General features: G+C 48.3%; 1 protein-coding gene across 3 annotated transcripts in view; it reads left to right on the top strand.

Annotated features, from left to right (window-relative positions):
• The window catches only part of ASH1L (ASH1 like histone lysine methyltransferase), a 39371-nt gene extending 16723 nt beyond the window's left edge, over positions 1–22648 (top strand). For all 3 annotated transcript variants that reach the window (XM_021376601.1, XM_021376600.1, XM_021376602.1), the window contains exons 4-28: positions 1412–1513; positions 3307–4048; positions 5077–5259; positions 8355–8449; positions 10617–10690; positions 11726–11771; positions 11949–12057; positions 12157–12363; positions 12971–13117; positions 13768–13876; positions 14050–14211; positions 14383–14477; positions 14702–14859; positions 16002–16154; positions 16621–16675; positions 16777–16909; positions 17376–17624; positions 18040–18126; positions 18370–18460; positions 18858–18996; positions 19576–19748; positions 20134–20300; positions 20709–20749; positions 21173–21474; positions 22230–22648. In XM_021376601.1, coding sequence (XP_021232276.1) covers positions 1412–1513; positions 3307–4048; positions 5077–5259; positions 8355–8449; positions 10617–10690; positions 11726–11771; positions 11949–12057; positions 12157–12363; positions 12971–13117; positions 13768–13876; positions 14050–14211; positions 14383–14477; positions 14702–14859; positions 16002–16154; positions 16621–16675; positions 16777–16909; positions 17376–17624; positions 18040–18126; positions 18370–18460; positions 18858–18996; positions 19576–19748; positions 20134–20300; positions 20709–20749; positions 21173–21474; positions 22230–22321 — 3911 coding nt within the window. In that variant the 3' untranslated portion in view covers positions 22322–22648. The remainder of the gene's footprint in view (positions 1–1411; positions 1514–3306; positions 4049–5076; positions 5260–8354; positions 8450–10616; positions 10691–11725; positions 11772–11948; positions 12058–12156; positions 12364–12970; positions 13118–13767; positions 13877–14049; positions 14212–14382; positions 14478–14701; positions 14860–16001; positions 16155–16620; positions 16676–16776; positions 16910–17375; positions 17625–18039; positions 18127–18369; positions 18461–18857; positions 18997–19575; positions 19749–20133; positions 20301–20708; positions 20750–21172; positions 21475–22229) is intronic.

Raw genomic sequence — 22648 nt, 5'->3', positions numbered from 1 at the left:
CGCCTGACCCCGGGCCTAGTGCCTCCTGGTGCCTTGGGCCTAGCATCTGCCTGACTGTAGGCCTAGCACACCAGCCTGGGCCTAGCACCTGCTGAGCTCCGTCAGGGCTCGGCCTCTGTCACCCCAGCGCCTGACAGTGTGGCTGAGGTGCTGCAGGGGCTGAAGGGCTCCTGCCCGCTGAGGTTGGGCAGCTGCAGGAGGTGAGCAGTTCCATCTGTGAGAAGAAGGAACCCTCCGTGTGTGGTCATCTGTAAGCAATCCCGGTGACAAACTGCTCTGTAATGAAGCATCTCTCTAAATTCCTCTTGCTTGTCTTTTTTTGCTATTGAAACTTATTATAACCTCTTTGTGCTTATAGCAGTTAGCCTTTTTTTCCCCCCTTTTTCTCTTTTCTTTTTCCTGAGGTCTCAGGGCATTTATTTTAATCTATGTGGTATCAAATCAATATCTCTTGTAGTTTCTCACTAGAAAAATTGATCTGGGGATAAGAAGACAGTTGTTCTTTCTAATATTAAGCAACTGCATGTGGTCTCCCTGCAGAGTTCCACTGCAGCTTCCTTCTTACCTGTGTGTAGTAAGAACAGACCCTTCAGAAATGCACACAGAGCCCACCAGCCCTGTGCCAGGATGCCATTGAACGTTTCTTAGGTGTTACACCACAGGATAATAATTGTAAAAGTTCTGGGCTCCTCAGTACAAGAGAGACATGGGTGTGCTGCAGGGAGTGCAGTGACAAGCCACAGAGGTGACTAAGGGCTTGGGAATTCCGTCAGAGAGATGGGGCCACTCAGCATGTGGAAAAGAAAGCTCAGAGGAGATGTTATCAGTGGTGCACAGAGCTGATGGCAGGGAGTAAGGAGAAGGGAGCCAAATCCAGCGCTGCCTGGTGACAGGACAAGAGGCAACGGGCACAAAGTCAAACACAGGAAATTCTGGCCATACAGAAGAAAAAAATGTTGTATTGAAAGGGGGATTAACCTCTGGTTCGGATTGCCTAGGAAGGCTTTGGAGTCACTGTGGACATGTTGGAAACCTGACATGGTGGCTGTCTAGGATCTCCAGAAGTCCTCTCCAACCTCACCTGTTCCAAGAAGATGAAATGGGAGGGGAGTTGGAGTGTTTTGTTTGTTTTGGTGTTGTTTTTTTTTACGTAAAAGCTACTCTCCAGATACTAAATGGCTTTTCCTCGTGGATTGTTTTACTGTCCTGTATGTGCCATTGTCCTGTGACAAATTCTGTTGTGATGGTCCAGATCCATCCTTCTGCAAGTACTGACATCATAGCAAGCGTTTTTAATGCTAAAAATATATAATCTTAGTTTGAATATTTAACATCTACAGTGTGTTTTATTGGCACTGCCACGCTGAAGTCATTTTTTTTGTGCTTTTGTCTTCCCTGATCTGCTTTTCAGGCACTCTGCCAACACAGGACAAACCTTCCCAGAGGCAGTCAGAGAGCACAAATTGCAGCCCTTCCAGAAAGAGATCAACATCTGAGAGCACATCTTCTACAGGCAAGTAATATTTGCTCATCTTGTTTTGGGGATCACTGCAGTACTAAGACCTATACTGCTACAGGCAAAGACAATGTTGCTATGAGAACTTTACAGCAGCAGGATTTTTGTGGAGATGCTGAGTTTTTCCACTTGCAGCTTAGGATACAAATGCTTCAAATTGTGTTGTAGAAGAGGGGAAATGAGCTGATATGTACAGAAGCAGCAGCATAGCCATGGTGGAGTGGAGTTAGGTTCCTCACCGCGTTAAATTAGTCTTCGTGAAGCTTGAGTCTTTAATTGCTAGCAATATTTGTGGCACTGCAGTTAATCAATGAATTAGGAGAATAAATCCCTCTGTGGGGAGCCTGTGGGGCCAAGGAGATAAAGCAAGAAAGGCATTTGTAGAATGCCAGCTGTTGAAAAACCTTCTGTTAGAGTTCCAGCATTCTTAGACAGTAAAGTTGATTGCAAATTTGTAGTAAACATCCCTAGGATATGTACTAACAGAGCTACTTGTTACAATTTCCATATGTAAAGAATGTGGCAAAACTGCTATTTCCTCCTCCCTTTAAACAAACATTTACCACAGAACCTTAAGAAAACCACCCAGGGTGAAGTGTCTTTTTCTCTGTGTCTTGTTAACTTTCTCTCACTTGCTAATCAAAGGGACAACTGCAAGCAGTGTAAGCCTGTGCATGGGCAGATGTTCAGGCATTTCTTGGACAGGAGAGCAAAGAGCAAAAGCGAGTCATGAGTTTGTCAGCTTCAAAGACATTGAACTGATGCTGCTGCTGGAAGAGACTGGGCTTTGTCACATCTTCTGCAGATTTGGAATGCAAGTGGGATTTTGGTGCATTTGCCACAGCGAGCTGCTTCCTTCCCATCCAAGAGTATATGAGCAGTGCTGCAGCTGTCTGGGGATCACAGTTCAGGTGTCTGATCCTTTGGGATCATTTTCCCAACAGAAGCACTGGTTCAAGGACAGCCACTGGGCTGTGTGTCCAAATGTCTCGTGTTGTTCAGTTATCATGGGCGGTGCAGCTGCTCCCGGAGCTCCCAGTGCTAAGCAGATGGTGTTTCTGTGGGGAACCTTCAGCTCTGCCCCAGCGTGTGTTTAAAGACCTTAGGAAAACAGGGAAGTTTGTCTTCACTCCTCCATCTAAAACTGAAAGCTGAAAGTGTAAATCCTTCCAGTGCTTTGAGTTGCCCAGGCTGCTGGGTTTCCACGTGGTTATGGTCGTGCTTACAGCAGTGACTGCACGAGCATGCCGCTGTTTCTTTTTTTGAGTCCTGTAGGAAGAAAGTTGTTCATAGAAGGGTTTTAGGAGTGGATATGCTGATTCTTCCTCCTTCAAATTGTTTGCACTCTCAGAATAATGTTTTCATTTGCACTTGCAAATTCATTTCTTTGGAAAACCGATGAGGAATGCGTTTCTCCGCAGTGACAGAGTTGGACTAGCGCGCACTTGGACTAGAAAATACTTACTGTAAATTGTCTGTGCTGTATCTTTGACTGCTAATGCGTGTTGTCCTTCTTGCCAAAAGATAGAAACCTTTCTACGAAATCATTTCGTTGTCTTCCCTTTAACAGTAACCCTAGTACATGCTTTTTAGTCCACAGCCCACGACCCGCTCGTTTAAGTAGATCTAAAAGTGAGACCTCATTAGACTCCCTGCGTAAACTTGCCTTTCTCTTTGTCCAGGTATTTTGGCTTGCCCGTACCCAACCCCGCCTTTATTGCAATCAATTCTGTCATCACGATGTGTCGGATTTTACTTCAGACTTTGATTGTTTCCCTGATGTGTTTCAGTGATTGGAGTACCGACGCGGGGGACGAGGCTGACGGCTGCTGGCGATGATTCCGTGGACAGCTTACTGCAGCGCATGGCGCAGCACGAGGGCCAGGCTACTTTGGACAAAAGCATAGAAGCAGTCATTGCAAATGTGTCCGTTCCGCCGTCAGCTAGTCCTGCTCGAAACCACAACAGGGAGAGAGGTCTGGGAAAACAGGACGGCCTCGTTGCTCCAGCAATTCCAAGCAGCTCCTGCAGTGACAGTATCTCGCTTCTGTCCGACAGATTACCGAGCAGCTATTCCCCACATCATCTCAAGAGAAGTGTGGTTGAAGCCATGCAGCGACAAGCTAGAAAAATGTGCAATTATAACAAGATCTTGGCAACAAAAAAAAATCTTGACCACGTCAATAAAATTCTGAAAGCCAAAAAGCTGCAAAGGCAGTCGCGGACAGGGAATAATTTTGTGAAGCGCAGGCCAGGTAGGCCCCGGAAATACCCAATGCAGGCTGTTGTCTCCATGCAGGCCTTCCAGGCAGCTCGGCTGGTCAGTCAGGAGTTAGATAAGAGGGAAGAAAGCAGCAGTCCTTTACACCTCGGACCTGATACCATCACAGATGTGATTGAAGCTGTGGTGCAGAGCGTAAACTTGAATCCGGATCACCGAAAAGGCTGGAAGAGAAAGAGGTGGCTGGCGGAGGAACAGGCCAGGAAACGACAGAAATCTCTACTAGAAGATGAACAGGAGAGCACTAAGAGGTAATTCCCTTAGAATTATGTACCTTCATTTTCATCATTGTTTATCTTCAAAGCATTTCAACCCATCGGAGAATCCTGCTCTCCAAGCTCCGCTCATTACGTTTGTTTTCACCAAGGAGTTCACTGCTGGTTTTCAGAATGAGTGTGAGGTCTTTCTAAGCTACTGCATATTACACCCCTAAATGGGATAAAATGGCAGGTAAAGTAAAACTTGTTTTTGTGTGAGTGTCTCAAGTGAAACACTTATCATCATCTTGGTGAGGAATGCACTTAATGGATTTGTAACAGGAAAACTGATGAGGTACTTTAGCAATGATAGTTCTTCCTTCATGCGCTGAGTAAGGAACGGTGAGAGCTGCGGGACCGTGGGAATCTGAAGCGTGTGACTTATGTGCATGAGAAACAATTACAAGCAACACAGAATGTCAGGTGAGATCAACTGATAGGCAGCAAAAGAGCAAAACCAAAACAGTGAGCAGGAGGTGTGGTACGCACCTGTGTGAGGAGCGCAGTCACTGGCTGGTAAAGAGACGCACCAGAAAGCTCTACAACAAAGAGATCAAACTCCTCTTTAACTATTCCTTCCCCAGTTTTCAGAGCAGTTCTAAAAAGTAACAGCCCGTTTGTGTTTCGGAACCAAATGCTGAAGTGTAGGCACTTAGATTTGCAGAATGTTGCTGGAACTGCGTGCTCCAAGGATGCATTGCGTGACTCTCCTGAAGGCTGAGTGGAGGTTGGCCACCTGCTATTTTTAGAGTACAAAAGCAAATAGTACAAACCACCTTGTAAATTACTTAACTGAGGCTCCAAGGGCCAAACATTAGGAGTAATAACATTACTCTAAAAAGATCCCCCAGTTTCTTATGATTATGCTTAACCACTGTGGTCATTGAATTGCATTGTGAAATAGCAGAGACATCTAGTAATTCAGTAACCTGGAGGGTTTTGTGCTGCTGACCATAAAAAGGAGTCGTGAGATATGGTAAGAAAGATAAATCTAGTAAGACCATCTTTACTTTTCCTTCCAGTTTTCCTGAGGCTCCACCTGAACCGCCCAGTCCGCAGGATGCCCCTGGGAAACCACCGGAATCTGAGAACACCGAGCAGCAGCCTTTGCCTTCTCTTCCCCAGCGTGAGAAGAAAGCCCCCCGGCCCCCCAAGAAGAAGTACCAGAAGGCAGGGCTCTACTCCGACGTGTACAAAACAGCAGAGTAAGTAACAGCAGCGCAAAGTCGCTGTCTGATGTTCTGGTGGGAACTGTCTGCTCTCATCTAAAACCAGAAGAGCTGCTACTAGCGAGGAGCTGAACCAAAATCAGCTTAATGAAAGCCTGTGAAAAATAACATGCATGATAATTATCGGAATGTGACTCAGTGAAGATCTAAAACGTAACCCTAGTCAGGAAGCAGCCTCCAGCAATCTGAACGTGTCTCTGAGGATCGACCTTGAAGAACGTAAGGCATTCATTTGACAGTAACAATCACGGCAGTAAAAGTGCTGGCGGAGCTTGAGCGTTCAGGCACTGAATGCAGAGTCGACACAGAAAGGCCCATTTGTTTTCTATTTTTATGGACTGAATGATGATGGGTGGTTGTCTTTTTTAGGACAGAATTTCAGGTACCCTGTTCGTTTCGCCATCAGGTGCGGTTTGTCTCCTTTGCTTTGTCTGAGCTGTTGGGAGCATCAGTCCAGCATCTCCCTGGTGTGAGCTGGGAGGTGGACGTCTCCCATTTCTGATCAGCAGCCCACTGCTGCTTCCGATGGTAGTTAGGTGAGATTCCTGCAGCTCTTTGAAGGATTGTGTTGAAAGTCAAGAATTTCCGCTTCTGTTACGATCTGACACTTCAAAAAGAGACAGATCATTTGCCCCCTGGCTTCCCTTGGACTAGGGAGTTCATTAAAGCACAGTGGCTACAGCTCAAACTTTGTAATTTCTTGCAGATGAGCTGAGAATGAAAGAAGTGATGTCAGAAGTCAGCCTCAGTTTTACCTCTGTTTCCACATGTACTTTTGTGACCGTGTTAGCGGGTTCATGCTGACATCCACGTGAGTTTTCCAGAGTCCTCAGCTCCCACTGCAGGAGCCACACAGACCTTTTGCTGAAGAGAAGTTCCGTGTGTGGTTGCACAGGGCTGCAGGTTTAAGAACAAAGACAGACTGTGCTCTGCAGTCATTACCTGTTTACCCAGCGGTGGCTTTGCTAGGAGGAGTACAAAGTCTACTTTGCCAAAGAAATGAAATAATAAATTAGTAATTAATAACATATATTGTATATTTTTAGGGAAATATTGGGCAAGGTTGTTTTTGTTTTTTTGTTTTTTGTATTATATGTGGCTTATGTTTTAAATCAGCGATAAGAAATGCGAGTCTTCTTTCCAGGAGCGTTGTGCACGGAGTTTGCAGTGGGCCGTGGTCAGGGCTGCATTGCATCGCGCCCGTGGTTGGGAACCCGGAGCTGACACAGCACGGTTCCACGGACACTGCGCTTCGGTGCAGGCTGGGGTGGGGGTTCCCACCCGTTTGCTCCCATCAGTGCTTCCTCCTTGCTGGTCCTGCTGTCTGTGGAGCTGCGGGGTGGGTCGCAGCAGGGAATGGAACGTTGCAGAAGCAGAGCTGTAGACAGGTCAGGCAGCTGAATTTCCTTCCAGTGCAGTATTTCATCGCTGGGTTAGGAAGAACAGAACAGGCCCTTTCCCACTCCGCGTTGTGGCAGGGTCTAGAACCAAGACCCAGGGTGTTTCTGCAGTGCCTGAAGAGATTTGCATTAGACCTTGTGTTTTTAGCAAGCTGCTTTCCTGTCTCCTTTCCGTATCACTTTCCTCTGTGCAGTGCATTTACCATGCCTTACATTGCTGGTGATTTTCTTTACATGGAGCGTGTAGGTGTGAAGGGCTGCACTTCTGGCTGGCCCTCAGTCACACCTTCCTATCACACGTGTTTCCTTTTCTCTTTGCCTTTGGTTTCAGCGTTTGCTGGCCTCTTGGAAACAGAGGTTCTCTCTTTGCCTTTTCACAGTGCTTTTCCATTTCCTCTTGATAAGAACTTGTTTTCCAGGTCTCGTAAGCAGCTACCACTAAGTCACTTTCCTTGCAAGCCGTAGTGGTTCAGTGCAGCGCAACTTGGAAGGGCAGAGGCGCGGGTTCTTTTTTTATCCTCTTTAGATGAACATTTTTTCCTGGTGGGCGAAGGAGTTGTGTGTTTGCCAAAGCAAATGGAGTGAGTGCCTGCCATCACTAAATGGGGTCGTAATGTTACCAGCAGTGACCTTTGTGTGCGGGGGGAAGCGGCGCTGCTTTCTGATTAGGGTAGCTTGGCAAAACTGACTTCAGTTGGAAGTGGCTCTATTTATGTAAAGAGCAAGCAGCAGCACTGTGCTGGTGACACATTCTGGAACATGAAACACCCGACTGGAAATAGGTGATCTGTGTGTGAACCATGCCCCTGCCCTGCTGCGTGGCCTGGGGTGCGTTTCTTAACCTGTCCATCTGCAGGTACAATCCCTCTGTGCCTTAAGAAAGGGAGGTGATCGTTTGGGGATGCGTTTTGCCTGGATATTCCCATTTCATTTTCATAAGAAACTTTCCCATTACGTGTGCATTAGGTTCAGTCCAAGTGTTTCTTGAGTAACCAGGGCCTTAGCAACTAAAATCAGAGCTCTTTCATGGAGAGTATATGCAGCATCTAGTTCAGCAGAGCCTTCATTTCAGCAGTTCCCCTTGGCTTCTTTCTCACTGTCTAAATTGCTGTTACAAACCTTGTTGTAGTGGTAGAAGAAAGCAGAATGTTTGCAGAGCACGGGGTGCTGAGCTGCATCCTTTGACGCCTCCCTGCCCCACACAACAGCTCTGACCTCATTGCTCTGTTTGTTCCTTTTACACAGGGGTTCCCTTAACTCTGATTTCTGTTCTTCCCCTGCCTTCACTGATGGACACCGTACGGAAGGAATAGAACCAAAATGTTTGTTAGGAAAGCGGGCGCTGTATGCATACAACACATCAATCAGCTGAGGAATCCATTTTGGAATTTATTCTTGTAATCTTAGTCACTTCCAAGCTATCCCACTCTGGGAGTTTAACGTGGAGGGAGTCCCATTGGGTGTCGCCTAATGGCATGGGGAAAAGAAAATCAAATCCCCACTTTCGAAGTGGGTTTGCTAAGTCTCTTTGGCAGGCAACCTGGAAATGACTTTTCTTTGGGCCCTGCCTTTTATTGTTCTCCTGCCTGACGTTCTAGACGTTTGCAGACTGGAAACAGGCAGTACGTTTTTTGTGTGTGACAGAAATGTTTCTCGTTCCGTTACCCGCAGCCCGAAGAGCCGCCTCATCCAGCTGAAGAAAGAGAAGCTGGAGTACACTCCTGGAGAGCACGAGCACGGATTGTTTCCAGCCCCGATTCACGTCGGTGGGTACTTCACGTGTTTTAATTGTTGGGAAACCAGTGTCACTCCCGGGTGACACTGAGGAGCTCTTGGGACTTGATGAGCTGTTGGGGCTTCGTGGGCTTTTTGTCTCTCTCCCTTTGGTCTTATCGCATCATCAAGGTAATGGTGTCTCTCAGCATATTAACTTCATCAGAGGTCACGCTCATCCCTCGTTGTTCTTCGGAGGGAGAGTTTGACTCAGGAGGTTTCTTTTGTGCTGTTTGTCCTTTGATCTCATTTTTCATTTTCCAAGAGAAAGGAGCAGCCTGGCTTTAATGGAGCTTTAGCTGTCGTAATGCTTCAGCACGAACGCGGTACGACAGTCTCCTTCTCAAACCAGTATTATTGTAGAGTAGCCAAAGTTGATGAGTCCCGTTTCTGAAATCTCAAATGCTAAGCAAGCAATAATAAATTCCCCCATGTGTCTATGCACTTAATGGTGTCTGTCTCTAAATAAGAAGAAACATGAGGAAGGATGAAAAAGTAAATAGAAATTAACAGCGTCTTTGTGAATCAGTAAGCATAAACCTTTCGGAAACAGGTTCCAGAGCGGAAGGTGTTAACTCAGATTCACAGGAACGTGACCTTTCTTGGTTCTTTCTTGAATTAGGTCATAGAACTCCATTGCAGGACTGAACCATCTGTCAGGATGCTCAGGTTCGCTTTGCAGCGCAGCGATCCTGCTCTCTTTTCTCCTCACGAGGCCGTGACCTCGAGTTTGTTTGTGCTAGCAGACACAAACAAGCTTCTGCCATAAAGATAAGCCTGCTTTAATTGCTCCGTGTTGGGTAGCTGGAGACTAGTTAGCAACAGAGCAGAGTTACAGGTTTAGGGCTGTGCCAGAGAGCTGCACTGTGGCTGCTCGGGGAGGGCTGGAAGGACGCTGCACGCTCTGCAGGCTCGTTGCCAGGGCACTTGAAAGAACCTTTTGTTTCGCCCGGTGAGGTCATAGGAGTGAAAGCAAATTCCCGGCAGATTTAGCTCTTTCCTGGAACCTGCTATGGATGAATAAAGCTTTGAACATAAAAAGGAATGGAGGAGTGCACGGTAGGGAGAACATCACCATTTCTGTTTTCCAGTGGGGAGGGTGTGTGTGTGTGTGAATTTACATGAAGCCGCAGATTACTGCAGAAGGGTTTAGGAAACCTGGGAAAATCAGACGGGGAGCTGCCACCTCTTCTGCAGTCACTCTTCTCCCTACAGCTCTGTGACAGCAGTTTTCCAACCAAATGATAAGAGAACGTTTTAATCTTAGCTAGAAGTAGCCTAGCACTTTGTGTCAAGCCTCAGGCCTTACATAAGTGAAGTATTTAACGAGTCAGTTTCCTTCTTTTGCGAAGAGATTGGGGTGACAGTGAGTTCTGGAATAAAGACAAGGTTTACAGTGACAGCAGTCGCTGTCTAAAAAGAGTTCCAGTTATTGCCCGAAATACAGATCCTCCTGAAGCCATTCTGAAGCAGTCAGGAATGTCTTGGTCAAGTCTGAATTCGTCGGTTTGGTGAAGGCTGTGCAAACAGGCTTGGAAACTGTTTCCAAAACTGATTTGGTTTCTTGGAGTACCACGCAGTGATTTACCGCCTCGTATGAATCATGCACACAGAATTCTTGCATGCACGTTGGGTCTCTGCGCTCAGTGGTCTTGCTTGTGGACACAGAGGAGTTGCAGGGAAGGAGTTTCCTTTGTGTGGGCAGCCGTGCAGCGTGGAGCTGCTGGGTCCTGCCCGTTGTTCCCTGTCCTGTCACTCACAGTCGGGGTCTCCTTCTGGATGAGCACCTGCAGGGTTCCTGGCTCAGCTCTTAAGCACTTGATTGTAAGTGGTAGAGCTGAAGGACACCCTTAAAGCTCAGGGATGAAGCAGAATGCAGCTCCTCTCCGTCGCCTAACTCAGCAAGCCCACCTGCTAGCTGTAACACTTGAGACCTCCCTGTGAGATCAGAGTAGGACACAGAGGGTCACAAGATGGTGGGCTCTTCCCTGGGCTTGTCACTGATACATAAAACGTTCTGGGAAGAGTCTGCTGCTCCGCCGTCCTGCAGACACTGAGAGGCCCTATCAGAATGTTGGCCCTGGGCCTAGGAGCAATCCTTGTGCCCCTGGGGGATATGTGAATATGAGTGCGTCCAACTTACAACCCTTTTTGTTTCAGGAAAGTATCTCAGACAAAAGAGAATTGACTTCCAGCTGCCTTACGACATCCTCTGGCAGTGGAAACACAATCAGGTACAAGATAAAAAGTTACTGCTTGCCAAGACTATGGTTGGAAGGAAAGTAGCAGGGTTCTTGCATGAAAGCCGTGTTTATCCGTGCTGTGTATTGATGAATATCCTCATTGCTGCCACTGGGTGACGAAGAAAGGATTTATTTACGTGTTTCATGCGAATAGTTTCCATGATCCCATCCCTTGCAAAACAGCAATCCTAGAGGTTTCTGCCAGAAAAGTCACTCATTGCGCCGCAGACTTTTATTTTGGTAGCGTGCCTGCTTTCTGCAATGATCTTGTTTTAGACATGCCTCGGGGGAATTCAGATGTACTGCCAACAGCACGGAGAAATTTCGGGCCTTATTTTTCTTGGAGCGCTCCCAGCGGAGCGGAATTTATTTTTCACTTTGCAAGCTGAAATTTTCGTAGCGAGGAAAGAAGGGAAAGCGTTTCGCAGTCGCGTTCCTTTTCGAGGAGCTGGAAATGCGCGCAAACCTAAAAATAGGGATTTTCATTTATTTATTTATTTGATTTATTATTTATTCCCCACCGCCCCCCCCACCCGAGATGTTTCCACCGAGCGGTTTAGCTCAGGGCTCGGTGCTGGAAGCTGCCTCTGTCCCCAGCCCGCAGCGGGGCAGCGCTCTGAGATGCTGGCACTGCATTGTGTCGGTGAGCAAGGCCAATTCCCGGGTGGCTGTTGCTTCAGCTCCCCTTTAAAACACCACTCTGGGATCCTAAAGTCACGGCAGCTGCTGAGGTTTCAGCTGGGGACACTTTTCTTGCCATGCATTGAGCATGAGGTACGGCTGCCTGTCCTATCTGCTCCATACACGGATCATCGATGCAGCCCATTTCCTTGGCGTTTCCCACAGCTGCCTAAAACACTGACAGCCATTGCAGAGCAGTCCTGTCTGTACAGGATTTGTATAGTTTGTACATGCAGCAGTGATTCCAAACCCTTTCCACACGGACGGGGCATCGTCGCCCTGATTCTGCTGGATAACGGATGCAGTTACACAATGCATTATTTTTTTCTCTTTTTTCTTTTCTAGCTCTATAAAAAGCCAGATGTCCCACTTTACAAAAAAATCCGCTCCAGTAAGTAAGATCTTATCGTTACTGAAATGTGCAACTGAAATGTCGTGCTCCTCATCCTACCAAAGAAACTCTTCTTTTCATTCTGCGTGTAACTGTACTCCAAATCCTGTAGATAAACAGTCGTAGCTTTTACCTGGAAAGAATCCCCACCTCCTTGCTTCTTTCCTGCCTCTGCAGACGTCTATGTGGATGTCAAACCCCTGTCTGGCTACGAAGCCACCACCTGCAACTGTAAGAAACCGGACGATGACAGCGGGAAGGGCTGCATGGAGGATTGCCTGAACAGGTGAGGGGCAGGCTGCCCGGCTGTGCTGGGGGGAATTTCAAGGTGTGCATGTTATTTCATGTCTGCCTTCCTTCAACTTCTTCCTTTTTTTTATTTTAGGATGATCTTTGCTGAGTGTTCGCCGAACACCTGCCCTTGTGGCGAGCAGTGTTGTAACCAGCGGATCCAGAGGCACGAATGGGTGCAGTGCCTGGAAAGGTTCCGGGCTGAGGAGAAGGGCTGGGGTATTCGTACCAAAGAGCCCCTGAAAGCAGGACAGTTCATCATCGAATATCTGGGAGAAGTTGTTAGCGAGCAGGAGTTCAGGTAGAAGTATTTCTTTGCTGCTTGTGGGAAGCTCGGTAGATGACTTTGGCATCCGTTGTCATTGTTGGGAAATCCTTAGACAGAAGCAAATGGGAGAATACAGAAGAGAAAATGCTTTTCAGGTCACTGCCACCAGAAGGAAGGCTGAGAGTCCAGCCTTTCTGCTCAGCCACCTTTTTTACAGTCAGATAGAGAGGGGCGGTTCTATGGTGATTCTATGGAATGCAGCATCTGCCCCATCTGCTCTATAAATGCCAATGCTGTGAATGGCAGATCCGAGTACTGTGCAGAATCTGAACTGTGCACAACAGAATCAAACCATGAAATGCTTGCACGTGATCTGCAGAACCCAAGAGGGAGTGCTCCAGAGGAGCAAATTTCTAAATTCTAATCCAGGCTCTGTCAGTGGCCTTGACTTATAACAACAGGTATTAGAATGGTTTTACCCTGCCTCTAGGTGTGCAGTTCTGTAACACATAGAAATGAGAACTGCTTCTCCTCCAGAACCCTCTCAGAATTCCTGAATGTGCTGTTACTGCGTTACTCCCTGTTTGCTTTGCAGCAAGAAGGGGAGAGTCACAAATAACTTTCCTGTGTTGCTTCGTAGGAACCGGATGATTGAACAGTACCATAACCACAGCGATCATTACTGCCTGAATTTAGACAGTGGAATGGTGATAGATAGTTACCGTATGGGCAATGAGGCTCGTTTTATCAACCACAGCTGTAACCCTAACTGTGAGATGCAGAAATGGTAAGAAAAATACATTCTGTTTGCTGGGAGGCTGGGATGCTGGTGGCTAAGATAGAGATAACCTGATCGTCTAAGAGAGTCTGGTCTAAAACTGGGGGAATTCAGTTCAACAGTGGAAAAAATGCTTATTTTCATGCTCACGTTGCAGAAGAGAAGTAGCTGTAGCACAGCAAGGAAGCTTGTGGTTCTCAGGTAATTCTCGTAGTTGGAAGCAATGGTAATTGAGTTTAAAATATTAAAATCCAACCCATACACACGCAAAAAAAAAAAAAAGAGAGACAGAACTGGGGAGACAATAAATTTCAGCTCGTCTTGAGAAATGAGATACAACATTCAGCGTAAGCCTCTGGTTTGTGGTGAGGGCCCGAATCCTGGCAGCTGATAAGAGATCCTCCATGGCAGCTGACACAGTTTGTAGCTCCTCTATTTGAAGCACAGCTTCCTGCTCTCGTAAACACAGCATTCATTCGGTTTTGGCTTTCCAAGTTTGCTGTAAAAGAGAGAAAGGAGAACAAAGCAAATGAAGAACAAGCGTGCTCCTGAGCGTGGCACCAGTGTTGTTTCCTGTCTCCAGCACTTACCTGGGCAAAGACAAATTTATTTCTAATTATTGGGAATATTTTATTATATATATATCTGTTTTTCTGCAGGTCTGTTAATGGCGTTTACCGGATTGGATTGTATGCACTTAAAGACATGCCTGCTGGTACTGAGCTGACGTACGACTACAACTTTCACTCCTTTAACGTTGAGAAGCAGGTAAGGAGCACAGTGCAAAGCCTTGAGAAAGCTCACAGTGCCAGCAAAGCGAAGGCTGATAAACAAAACCTCCTGTGCTGCATTTGACAGAGCAGGTTCTTTACAGCACTGAGGGAGAATCGAAGTGTTCTGAGCTTTATTGAAAACAATTTCTCTCGTTCGTTTTTCCAAAGCAACTCTGCAAGTGCGGGTTTGACAAATGCAGAGGAATCATTGGGGGTAAAAGTCAGCGAGTGAACGGACTTCCAAGCAAAAGCAGCCAGCCTGTGAGCAGCCACAGGAGGACGGGGCGGTCGAAAGAGAAAAGGAAGTCTAAGCACAAACTAAAGAAGAGAGTAAGTAGTAAAGGCAGCGTCTTTCGTGGGTAAAAGTGTATAAGAAATCGGTTCGTAACATCATAACAAAGAGAGGAGTAGGACATTTCGTGTCCCAGGGAGCTGCTTTTCCTGCTTTGTGCAGTTCTTGGCACGGTTTTCCCTTTCTATCAGATTGATTCTGTTTTGCAGAGGGGCCACATGCCGGAGGAACCCAGCGAAAGCGTGAACACACCGACCAGGCTGACCCCCCAGCTTCAGATGAAGCCCATGTCCAACAGAGAGAGGTGAGGAGAGGTTTCAGCTGTGTTCTTCTCTCGGGAATTGAGGGTTGTGCAGATGTGGAACCGATATTCTCTATAGAATGGGGCATTGTGAGAAGTCTGAGGAAGAAGCTGAGGTGGGATTCCTCACACGAGAACCTCACCTCTGAGTGTCTGCCTTTCTTTGCCACGTGATGGTATTAATTATGGCCTAAGAAGGTGATCCTTGAATTTTTTTACGCGTGCAGGAATTTTGTGTTAAAACACCATGTGTTTTTGGTACGAAACTGGGAAAAGATTCGACAAAAGCAAGAGGAAGTGAAGCAAGTCAGCGATAACATGCACACGGCGTCGTTGTACAGCCGCTGGAATGGGATCTGCCGGGATGATGGCAACATCAAATCTGGTAAGGCCAACAGAGTCCTCAGCTTGCTGCTCCTCTCCTCTGAGAACCCAAATCCTGTGTCCCAGAAGAGAGTTTGTACTGCTGCACAGAATTTGTTCCACACTGTGAGGTACACGGGGAGTTGAGGAGTATTTGGAGTGAATGTAATGGCGTACTGCGTTTGCTCCAGCAAGGTGAAATACTTTGAGAAGCACCTGAACCATCTGGGTGAGCTGTGAGTGGGGAGAACCTACCTGTGAAAATAAGCTTTCATTATTACAGTAACTTGGAAATAATGGTAATAATTGGTGATGGACTTGCAAAGAGGGATGGTGGCACTAGAAAGGCAAAAAAAGAATCTTGAATATCATTAGGATGGGGTCAGACCCTACTAAGCCAGCCCACAGGCTCACTTGCCAAAGCAATTATCAGTGTTTGTGATGAACCCTAGGTTCTGGTAGGAAGGACTTCAGGCAAGATAGAAAAATAAGGGTGCTGAGAACAGAAGGGTTCACTGCTCTTTCTGGAAGAGATCTCTATTAAATAGCATGCAAGGAAAAGAGGATCTGGGTGGGAGAAGATAAGAGAGTAAATGAGCAATCCCTTATTTAAAAGATGATGTAAATATTAGGAATGTGTGGTTTTGCTGTCCCAGAGGCTGAGCTTAAAGACAAATAGAGCAGACACAACCAATTATTGACGCACGTTTTAGTCAGTTCTCATGCAGAAGATGATGTTTCTAGGCAGTGTTTTGTCATGGTATGATGACTGCAGGCGTCATGGAAGGTCCAGCTCTATTATCCTCTGTTTGTTTTTAGCACAGTTAGAAATCATTGGGAAACACTGACCCAGGTAACTCCCAGGGTGGGCTCCTGCTCCAAGGAACCCAAGTCCTCCTGCATAAGGTTGGAGCTGCAACAGCAGTGGCAAGGTTTTCAGCACCTTCTTGCTCACAAGAAGCAATTTACTGCTTTTTTTCTGATAGCTGATCAAAGGAAAACACCTCCTCTGTAGAGCACCTTTCCTTACACTCTCCTGACCAGTGCTCCCTGTCCTAGGTCTGGGTAATGACTTGCTGCCCTGGAAAAAAAAGCAGAAACCACTGTAGTTTGGTCTTCGGTGAAATTCTTCTTTGGCTTCCATTCCTTTCTGCCCTCTTTCAGATGTCTTCATGACCCAGTTCTCAGCCCTTCAGACCGCCCGCTCGGTCAGAACGCGGCGCTTGGCTGCAGCGGAGGAGAACATCGAAGTGGCTCGCGCTGCCCGCCTGGCACAGATCTTCAAGGAGATATGTGACAGCATCATAGCCTATAAAGGTGAAGGTGACACTCCTGAAAAATCTCCATGGAGACTTTTTCAGCCTCTGGAGCAGTGGATTCTCTGCATATGAAATATTAGAAATTAAAAAAAAAAAAAAAAGTTTATGTTGGGATTTTAAATAACCTCTTCCTTTTTCCTTTTTTTTTCCCTTCCTCCTGCTGCCAGTACTATCCTCACGCCCACCACTCTGCCACCAGCACCTGCAGACGCTGCTATGCTTTTAAATTGTGTTTTTTCAGCGTTTCAGCAAAATGGTACAATTTACTGAAACTGCAAGGAAGCCGTGCTCCGTTTCGATACATGCGGCCTGGGCGCAGCACCCAGCTCCTTGACACCAGCTTGATTTCAGTTCCCTGACAGTGGAGGAGCCTTTTGATCTTTTTAAACACAAGTCACAGGGTGTTAGTTACTTCTCAGGTTTCACTCCAGTCATTGTTGCTAAACTCTGTGTTCCCGTTACAGATTCCTCCAGGCAGGCTCTTGCAGCTCCCCTCCTGAACCTGCCCCCAAAGAAGAAGTAAGTAGTGCTCAGAGTAACCCATCGTTTTCCATAGTGGCTTTAGGTGCATTTGAGATGCTGATGACAATGACATCCTGCACGCACCGTTCCCGTTTCAGAAATGCAGACTATTATGAAAAAATCTCTGACCCCCTGGACCTCGCCACCATTGAGAAACAGATCTTGACTGGCTACTACAAAACTGTGGAAGCTTTTGATGGGGACATGCTGAAGGTCTTCAGGAACGCGGAGGTGAGGCTCCCTGGCCCTAGGGCTGTTGCACACGGCGGGGATTTATCCGAGCTGAACGCTTTTGCTGACTTAGAGGAATAAAAGAAAAGGTTTTGTATGGAAAGAGAACTTATGAAAATCCTTCTCTGATGAGCTGTCATCGGTAACAGTCTGCGTGCTTCAGGTTGCTCCTGGTGCTTTTTGTTGCCTTGGGTCAGACAAACGGAAGGTAACGAATGTGCATCAGCAGCTAACCTGGAGAAACTTCAGTGTTTCTGAGGAGAGGAGAACTGTTCTTTAGTGCCACACAGAACATACGTGGACTGGCAGTTCAGGCCAAGGCGCGCGGTGGTGTTACCACACGGGTGGGTGCATCTTTAAGAGTGCACTCAAACAAACAGGAGGAAGGCGCTGAAAGCGCAGGACCTGAGAGGGGAAAAGCAAGCACGTGCCAAGGTTTTGGTTCTTCCTTTTGTTTTTCATTCAGAAATATTATGGCCGAAAGTCTCCGACGGGCCGTGATGTGTGCCGGCTGCGGAAGGCCTATTACAACGCCCGCCACGAGGCCTCTGCCCAGATCGATGAAATCGTGGGAGAGACGGCGAGCGAGGCTGACAGCAGCGAGACGTCTGTCTGCGAGAAGGAGAACGGGCACGAGAAGGACGAGGATGTCATCCGCTGCATCTGCGGCCTTTACAAAGATGAAGGACTCATGATCCAGTGTGAAAAGTGCATGGTGAGGCCGGGGAACGCAGAGCGGAGCTCCTTTTCTGTTCACCACAACCAGTGGAACTTGCAGCAGCAGCTTCTGCGTAGCTGATAGCCTGGGTTACCTCCTCAGGCCAGCGTTTCCTCTGCAGGAGGATTGAGAGATTCTGCTTTTGAGAAGGGGGGGGCTGTCGCTTTTTGAAACTGCCAGAAACTCCTGTCCTTACGCAGCCAGAATTTGAGCAGTTACAAGCTGCTGCACAAGCGGTGCCGTAGAGATGGTGTCTGTGTCTTCTTGCACCACGTGAACTAGCTTGGAGAAAGCCCTTAACTTCCTTTGGGCAGCTTGTGTTCATGCCTTCCTTACCACTTTGGAGAAAATACAATTGGTAAATGGAAACGTATCACAGCAATTTCTAACTGGGACGCATCTGCTTTCCTAGGTGTGGCAGCACTGCGACTGCATGGGTGTGAATTCTGACGTCGAACACTACCTGTGTGAGCAGTGTGAACCTCGGGCTGTGAACAGGGTAAGAAACCAGACATTCTTCATTCCTACAGCTACGAACTGAAGCAGTTACTTGGTTTATATTTATTGACACTGGCATGGCCCGTGCGGGGTTCTTACTTTATAGCGTAGTTTTCTTGGATTAAGCTTAGCCACGTTAGGTGTCAGTGCTTCTCTGCCTGTTTCTGTGTGTTTCCAGATGAATCAGGCCCATTTCTGCACTGATGATGGTGCCGCTGAGCATTGCTTTTCTTCTCTCCTCCAGGAGGTTCCCATGATCCCCCGGCCCCATTACGCCCAGCCTGGCTGCGTGTACTACATCTGCTTGTTGCGGGACGACCTGCTGCTGCGCCAGGGTACGTGCCCGCTCCGGTGGCCTCCACGATTTCCATCAGTTGAGAGCACACAGATTTCTGGCATCGCCTCCTTTCAAACGTGCTATCTTTTTCGAATTAGAAAGCTGCACTCTTGGCTCCTATGGGAGTGGCACGTAGCGAGGAGCCTGAGTTCACACAGATGATGAGGAAGCGCTCGCTGCTTGTTGTTTAGCTCTCTGCTAGTAACGTTTTTGTGCAGATGACCATCACCCTTCCTCCCTTTATTGCTCCTCTGTTGGCTTTGCGTCACCCTTTGCGATTCAGCACGAGGGAGCTCTGTCACACGAGTTTTAATGAAACCATTTCCCCCTGTGCTTTTGGTGCGCTGGGCTGCTGAGGAGTTCCTGACGGGTGTGTGTTCTGTGCCCGCTGCCAGGTGATTGCGTTTACCTGATGAGAGACAGCCGCAGGACTCCAGACGGGCACCCGGTGCGGCAGTCCTACCGCCTGCTGTCCCACATCAACAGGGAGAAACTCGACATCTTCCGCATTGAGAAACTCTGGAAAAATGAGAAGTACGTTCAAGGCACCTCCCGATCTGGAGGCGTTCCGTGTACCCGCCCGTCAGAGCACGGTGGTTTTGAGGAGGCTTTGTCTTAGCTTAAAAACGCAGGGCTGAGCACGGTTAACTTGCAAAGGCTTGATGGTTTCCCACTTGTCTCTGCACGTGCTCCACAGCTGTGAAGTCAAAGCACGTCCCGTTGGAGGTGGAAACAGGGGATAAGGGACACGATCTATTTCCCTTAGCGTTGGGATGGGCTGAGGACACACGGTGACAGCCGAATTGGCTCCGCTAACGAGCACTGACTTGCTAAGCCATTGTAACCTGATGAAATGCTTATGCCCTCTCAATAGCAGCACGGCCGGTCTGCTGCGCTCATAAAAATCACAGTGGGAGCATTTCCACGTAGCGAAGGGGATAAAGTTGAAAGTTACATTCATCTGAGTTCTTTCATCGCAGCCGTTGCAAAAGTGCAAGATAGATCATAGAAAGACAAGAGGAGGGCATTAAGGAAAGTTGTATCGCAGGCTTATAGCAATAGTCTTTTTTTCTTTTGTTTCTCTCTTTCTCTTACCTGCACGTCTCGGAACAGGGAGGAACGCTTTGCATTTGGTCACCATTATTTCCGTCCGCATGAAACGCATCATTCCCCTTCTCGGAAGTTCTATCACAACGAGCTGTTCCGGGTGCCCCTGTATGAGATTATCCCCTTGGAGGCTGTGGTGGGAACGTGCTGCGTTCTTGACCTGTACACCTACTGCAAAGGTAAGGGAACGTAGGCTTAGAAATCAAATTTGGGAAGCGTGTGGAAATAGCTCCTGCTGCAGGAAGGCAGCGGGCAGCTTCCAGCTGCGTCCGTTGCACTGGGGCAGCGGTGAGGAGGCAGCAGCAGGGCAGTGCTGTGCCGGGTAAAGAAGGGAAAGCGAGAGCAGCAAAAGCAGCTCGTGTAAATCTGGGGGAATATTTGGTGAGAACGCACAGGTTTCCTCCATCGAACTAGAAATGTGTGCGGTGTTATCGTGAATCAAGGGGACAAACCGTGCGTGCCGTTCCGCTCTCAGCCCCGGGGCTGCTTCCCCATCACCACGCTGGTATCCTTCACTTAAACCTGCTTCTTGTTCCTCTCGCTCTCATCGTTCTGGATCTGCAGGGAGGCCGAAGGGCGTGAAGGAGCAGGACGTGTATATCTGCGATTACCGCCTCGACAAATCCGCTCATCTCTTCTACAAGATCCACCGGAATCGCTACCCCGTCTGCACCAAGCCCTACGCCTTCGACCACTTCCCCAAGAAACTCACTCCCAAGAGGGACTTCTCCGTAAGTGATGCTTCTCGTAGCTTCTTTACGCGTTACCTGGAGGCTGTACGTGGTTCTGTGGCTCTGTGCGTGCACGAAGCACGGTAAACCTTAAGAAACTGACGCGTAGCCGAGCACAGGGCGGATGAAAATTTGGCTAGAAGTAAAGCACGGAAAGAAAAAAATGACTCCACGCAGAGAATATGCAGTTTGAAACTGAGCAGGTGTCGGGTGAGCGGTGATGGGGAAGTCTGAGGACTGTGGATTGTGACAGAAATCGAGACGGTAATTTCACGCGAGTCGTTCTCGACTGGAGAAAACCTTAAAATTCACTTTCCAGCAGCGATTCTGCAGCTCTGAAGGGATGCGGTGCGTCTCAGGGAAGCACGTAGCATACAGTGTTAACCATAATCTTTGTTCTCGTTCTAGCCCCATTACGTTCCAGACAACTACAAGAGGAACGGAGGCAGGTGAGTCCCACCGAGCAGGCTGCTGGCAGGAGATGAGGGATCCTGCTTGTGTGCCAGGTGCCCCGTGTTCTTCCTGCCCATCATCCCTGAGCGCAGCGGAAATAATGAGTTGAAATTCCGTCACGCCTTCCTCTGAGCTCACAAAAAGGAACAGGGGGGGGGGAAGAAGGGAGAGCACGGAGCCCCAGCCCCCGTGCTCTGGGTGCCACGCTCAGGAGGAGCACGGGAGCCATTTTGCTCGTTGTCAGGAGGAGCTGAGCGTGGGAGATGGCAGAGCACGGCGGTGCCAGCCTTCCTGCCGTGCTGCCAGAAGGGGGATCTGATGGCAGCGCGTCGTCTTGGCGCTGGGAAAGCAGGCAGGGCCGCTGCGTTTTCTCTGGGAGGCTGAAGCAACGCGGTGCTGAAACGTTTCCTCGCTCGTAGGTCGTCCTGGAAATCGGATCGCGCCAAGCAGCAGATCAAAGACTTAAACCAAGAAGAGGAGTCTCTCCCGCTCATCGAGGACGTGTTAGGGAACCAGGAGCAAACTGCGAGCGAGGTCCCCAGCCTGGAGGAGCCGGAGAAAGAGGCGGTCTCCAACGAGACCTCTGAAACAGAGAAGAAAGCAGAGGAAGGCAATTCTGACACGAGGCAGCTGTGCACGCCGGAGGAGAGGCGGCACCTCCAGAGAGAGAGACTCAACCAAATCCTGCTCAACCTCTTAGAGAAAATCCCAGGGAAAAACGGTGAGTTCTCAGGCTGTAGTTACGGCGCAGCTCCCTTCGCTTGGCTCTTTGCTGCTGCTTTGGCTCGCTGCAGCGTGTACCAAAATAAATGCTGTAGTCTGATCACATTGCTAACAGACACGATGCACCTCATCAGTTTTCTTTGCAGTAATGTGTCCTCTTGCAAAAGGAGCGTTTTTCAGAATCTAAACGAAGTTACTGCTGACGCTGTTTTGTGCTGTGCTTTAAGCAGCCCCAGAGGCTCCGTCGCTCCGCGTTCACCGCTGAGAAGCGTAACGGACACACAGAGAGAGAAAAGAGACCTTGGAAAGTGATTTGTGACTTTTAAGGAGGCTCCTTTTGTTGGGCTCTGTGTAACTTCTGAGCTGTAGAATGACGGTGCCGTGATTGCTCTGGTTGAGCGGGGCCCTGTTGTTAATTGCGGTCTCGTTAGGAGCTGTGAGAGCGGGGATCCAGCAAGCTGTGCCTTGCTGCAGGTTGTCCTCGTACCAGGGCAGTGCTGCCCGTGGGGCTGGTGCTCTGCTTGCTGGTGTATGCCCCCCACAAACTGGTTTGTCATAGCACAGCACTCATCTTGACGCGATCTAGAAAGAGCGTAGATAACTTCAAACAAATCAGGTTGCCCCAGGACCTTGTCCAGCGGAGCCTTGGCTGTCACTGTGCATGGAGTCCTCCTGGGAAGAGCTCTGAGTAGGGACACGGTAAAAGCGTTCCTGGTGTCACCATCTTCACCCGTGGCCTGTGTTCTGTTGCAGCTATTGATGTCACGTATTTGCTGGAGGAAGGATCAGGAAGAAAACTGAGGAGACGCACTCTCACCATCCCGGATAGCAGCTTCAGGAAGTGACGTCACGCGAGGAAGCCGTGCTCTGGAGTCTGCCCCAAGGTCTGCGGAGGACTGAGGGCAGGAGCCCAACTTCCTGTGCACCAGCCAAGGAAAAGAGGGCAGCAGCAAACTGACAAACTTACAAACAGTTAGCACTTAGATGTCTGGGTTGGCAGGTCGCCCTGCCCTGCTCTGCAGTGCTCTTATGGTGTGTGTGTTGTTGGGCGTGCCTTGTATTGATGTTAGGTACTGAGGAAAACCTCGTGGTTCTTGTCCAGGATGGTCAAAAATTTAATTTATTTTTTGCTTGATATTCCCACTCAGCGGAAGGAAAAAAAAAAAAAAAAA

Source organism: Numida meleagris, chromosome 24 (assembly GCF_002078875.1).
Source record: "Numida meleagris isolate 19003 breed g44 Domestic line chromosome 24, NumMel1.0, whole genome shotgun sequence".
Lineage (NCBI taxonomy): Eukaryota > Metazoa > Chordata > Aves > Galliformes > Numididae > Numida > Numida meleagris.
This window is presented reverse-complemented; position numbering and strand designations above follow the sequence as displayed.